At 52.4% G+C, this 4,081-nt stretch overlaps 1 protein-coding gene across 1 annotated transcript; it reads right to left on the reverse strand.

Annotated features, from left to right (window-relative positions):
• Positions 1-495: 495 nt before the first annotated feature.
• LOC127478158 (perilipin-3-like) lies at positions 496-3,724 on the reverse strand. The gene is made up of 7 exons (XM_051803419.1): positions 3,653-3,724; positions 2,717-2,912; positions 2,326-2,408; positions 1,846-2,101; positions 1,293-1,492; positions 1,029-1,157; positions 496-924 (listed from the first exon to the last, which is right to left on the reverse strand). Exons 1-7 carry the CDS (start codon positions 3,722-3,724, stop codon positions 496-498), a joined length of 1,365 nt encoding a protein of 454 aa, XP_051659379.1.
• Positions 3,725-4,081: the final 357 nt, after the last annotated feature.

Here is a 4,081-nt window from a genome sequence, read left to right on the forward strand (position 1 = left end):
GGCAGATACTTCTACATCCTTCTGTCCCATGGAACTGAAACCTTCCCCAGGTAGTAACAGCTACAGGAGAAGAATTAGACCTTGGAGGACTAATGCCAAGGGATGCCAGGGTTCTGACAGCTCCCCACAGCTCCCCCAAGCACAGCAGAGTGCCAGCAGGGCCTCCAGGCCAGGGAGAGAGAAAGAATTACAGCTTCCTACTTGCCAGGACAGCAGCAGGACTTCCCAGCTGCAATCCTCTCTGTAGCACTGAGTGCTCTCCCCTTCCTGCATCCCTGACTGCACTGTCCCAGCACCAAGGACTAGACTGGAAGAGCACAGTTCACATCCACTGAGCAATACTCACTCTTACAGCCTTTGTCCAAGAGAGGCCAGGGACAGAGTGTTTTTGTATGCAGCAGTTTTATTTTAAGCAATTAGAACCCAATACAAGCAGCTTTTAGGAAGACAATTCTTTACACTGTGTATTAGCTGAGGGTTTAATACCAACAGCAATCATTGTTTTGTCCTTTCCATGAGGGTGGTGGAAGCTTCCAGATGCCCTGCTCCTGCTGTCTCTGCCTTCTCCTGTGAGGATTGATCCTCCTGGGAGGGCTCCTGCTCCTCTCCCTCACGGGGGGAAAAGGGTCCCACCAGCCAGGACAGAGGCGTGTTGTTCTTCAGGTAGTCCAGCAGCTCCTCCATGTACTCCTGGATCACAGCCAGCTTCCTCTGGCTCTGGGCCAGCACACTGCTGGACAAATCTTGGAAGGAGTTTGCCACTGAGAAAGCAGCATAAAGCTCCTTGATGGTACCAAGAGACTCTTTCACCTTGTCCTGCAGGCTGGAGGGAAGGCCTTGGATGGCAAACATCATTTTGCAGCAGGTCATTTGCAGCTGCTGTGTGATTCTGCATGCCATGAGCAGGGTCAGAGACTCCATCTCCTGGGAGGAGGCAGGAAGGACAAGATCAGGAGGAAGTCAATTAAAATTTAAATATATATATAAGTCAAGGGGATGCCCAGATGCTTCCCTCCCCAGGAAGGTACCTCTGGCTCTGCAGGGCTTTCATCTCCACTCTCTTTGAGAAACTTCCTACTGCAGTCCAGCCACATCCGGTGTAGTTTCTCCTGCCCCTCCAGGAGCTTTTGACTAAATCCTTGCTTAAACACTTCAATCTGCAGCAGGGGAAGATCAGAGTGTCAAGACAGACAGATCAGCTGGTGAACAGCTCAGCTCTTCACCACAGTAATGAAGCTGAAACTAGACCAGCTCTCTGGTCCCCTCCTTCCAGGGACCTGGGCTGTACCTACCAGCTCAAGGATGCAGTGAAGCTGCCCCAGGGCCTCCCTCATCCCCTGCCAGACCTGCTTCACCTTGGCTGTGGAGTGCAGGTGGGCAGACAGGCGGAGTTCCTTGGACAGAGACCCCAACCTCACAAAGTACCTCCTCTGCTCCCGCTGCTGCTCCACAGGCATCGCGGCCGGGCCCTGCTCGGACACGGCCAGCCTGGCTGAGGGAAGAGGCAGCATCTGTCACTGACTGACCAGGCACAGCACAGGAAACAAGCATCACATCTTGGATTAGGAGCCAAGTACTCTCCAGCCCGGCCCTGGCACGGATTGGAAGTGTTCAGGTGTCCAGGGCTGGAGTGGACAAGGTCAGAGCAACCTGCTCTAGTAGAAGGTGTCCCTGCCCATGGCAGGGCCTGGGTGATCTTTAAGGTCCCTTCCAACCCAAGCCATTCTGTGACTCTCTTATTTCCATTGGCCCTATTCCAGAGTAGTGGGCTGAGGAATGGGACTGACCTTCCCCAGTCTAATGGTTCCCATTAGACGTAGTCACACACACACCCCATTTCCTTACCTAGTTCCTCATTTCCAATGGGGAGAGAGTCCCCTTCTGTTCTCTCCAGCACAGCCTCTGCCCCACATCCATCCGTCTGTCCCACTCCAGAGTCTGCAGCCATGCCCACACTGCTGGTCACTGCAGACCTGGCAGCCTCCACACTGCTCTGAAGGGTCTCCTTGGTTACATCCACCACCTCCATCACCCTGCTGCTCAGAGAACCCCTCACATCAGCCACTCTGGATGACACCAGCTCTTTTGTGTCAGAGATAATCTGGGGAAGAGGAGGAATATCAGATAAAGGAGCAGGTCACACAGCACACTGAGGTTCTGAACTGCACCAAGAGGCCAATTAGCACAGCAAGATAAGCATTTACTCCTGTAGGAGCCTGCACTCAGGGGTAGTTCCCCATATAAGAGCCTACTTCACTCCCAAGGTTAGAAATCCCACAAAAACAAGGCCACTCAGCCAGAGACAGCACAGCCTCAGATTCTTACCTGTTCCACTGGCTTTTGAAGGATTGGCAGCTTCTCCCCTAGTTTATCCAGGCCCTTGGAGGCATACTCGCTTGCTGCAGCAACTGAAGAGAGAACAAAAAAAAAGGGGTCAAAACTTGTTTTTCTGCAATTCCACCTCAAGTTCCACCTTGCAAAATTCAGTTTAGGAAAGCCAACATCAGAGCCCATCCCCAATCCTGCAGTGAGCAACCCTCCACCACACTGCTTGGACCGGGGCTCAGCTTCAGCCCTGTTCATAAGCCAGGAGGTGTCTTTTTCCTGTGGTGATGGGGAGGTGCATTCCCTCATCCCAGGACTCCTTCCAGAGCTGGAAGGAGCCAGAGAGCCCCTCAAGAGGCAGGTGCCAGGCTGCCCTGGCCCAGGGGGTTACCGTGAGGCTCCAGGGAGGCCAGCACTGGCTGCACACAGCTGGCTGTGGCGTCGCTCACGCTCCTCACTCCCTTCTCTGCCGCGTCACACACAGACCTGAGGTAGGGGTGGCTCTCCTTGGTGGAGGCATAAGCTGTAGAAACCACACCACAGGCAGAGCTGACCAAGGTCAGGTCAGCCACCTGCTTTACTGCATCCTAGAAGAGCAAAGAAAAAAAAAGCAGCCATGAAGCTTTGAACACAGCCCTGCACTGCCAACACCATTCTGCCCCAAAACTGCCTGTCTGGGGGGAATTGTCAGCCACACAAGTCACTTAGTCTGGCTGACAAAGCAAGGCACACACACTTTCTTCAGTTTATAACTCAGTTATAGACTGAAGATGGGGAGCTTCAACATTTCTGGGATGGACCATCCCCTAAAGTTTTCCTCCAGCACAAGGCTACCCAAGGAACAGGTGGGATTTTGGGAAGCCTCAATACTTGAGTTCCCATATCCAGCTCATTTGGAATGGTTATTTAACAAACTGATATCCCAGAACTGAAGTGGGTTTAAGCTGACAGACTCTACAGCCTACAAAAAGTGTGCTGCTGGTCATGGGAGCAGAGCAGGTCTCAGGGATGCTGAAACATGGGAATCTTTCCATAGGAGCACTGTCTGCAGCAAGCCAGGAACTTGATTACAGAGTTAGAGAATCATCTTTCCTAGCCAAGACCCAGGCTAAATTGCTTAGACTAGGAGGTTATTTACAGGGCCTTTAGACCTACTTTTTTGGCTGTGTTGCCACCCAGGTCTCCAGCAAAGCTACAGGGCACAGCCTGAGCACAGGAAACCCTCCTGCTTTTGTGGGGGCTCAGCTCCCCCCAGCCATGGCAGGGTCACCTGCTCGTACCTGCCCCCAGGAGCTGCCACTCCCCACATCCCACCTGGAGCACCCACCTCCTGCTCCTCCTCCTTCACTTCTGGGGAGCTCTTGGCCACCTCCTCTTTGTCAGGCATAGCAGAGGCCATGGCAGCTGGAATGCAAGTAGAACCAAGGCTTTTAGGAAAAGAGGGCAATCACTGAGCCTCCAGAGGGATCCCCCTTCCAGGGGTCATAAAAGAGAGAAGTTCTTTTGCTACCCATTAAGGGGAGACACCTAAAATGGTCTTACAGAAGGAGGGGATCTGTGCTACTTGCAAATCTACCTGGTATTTGAGTTTATGATAATCAGAGGAACAAGGAGAACAGTGTTTCCTCACCCATGAAAACTCTTCTCAGAGACACCACAGTGCTCATTATCAATATATTTAGGGGGAGCTGAGGCTTCCACAAACTCTCAAATAAAAGAGATGGTAACAGCAGAACTGGAGGGAAAATACAGCTCA

This window comes from Manacus candei, unplaced genomic scaffold (assembly GCF_025592945.1).
Source record: "Manacus candei isolate 608988 ecotype Guabito, Panama unplaced genomic scaffold, ASM2559294v1 h1tg000057l, whole genome shotgun sequence".
NCBI classification, from domain to species: Eukaryota; Metazoa; Chordata; class Aves; order Passeriformes; family Pipridae; genus Manacus; species Manacus candei.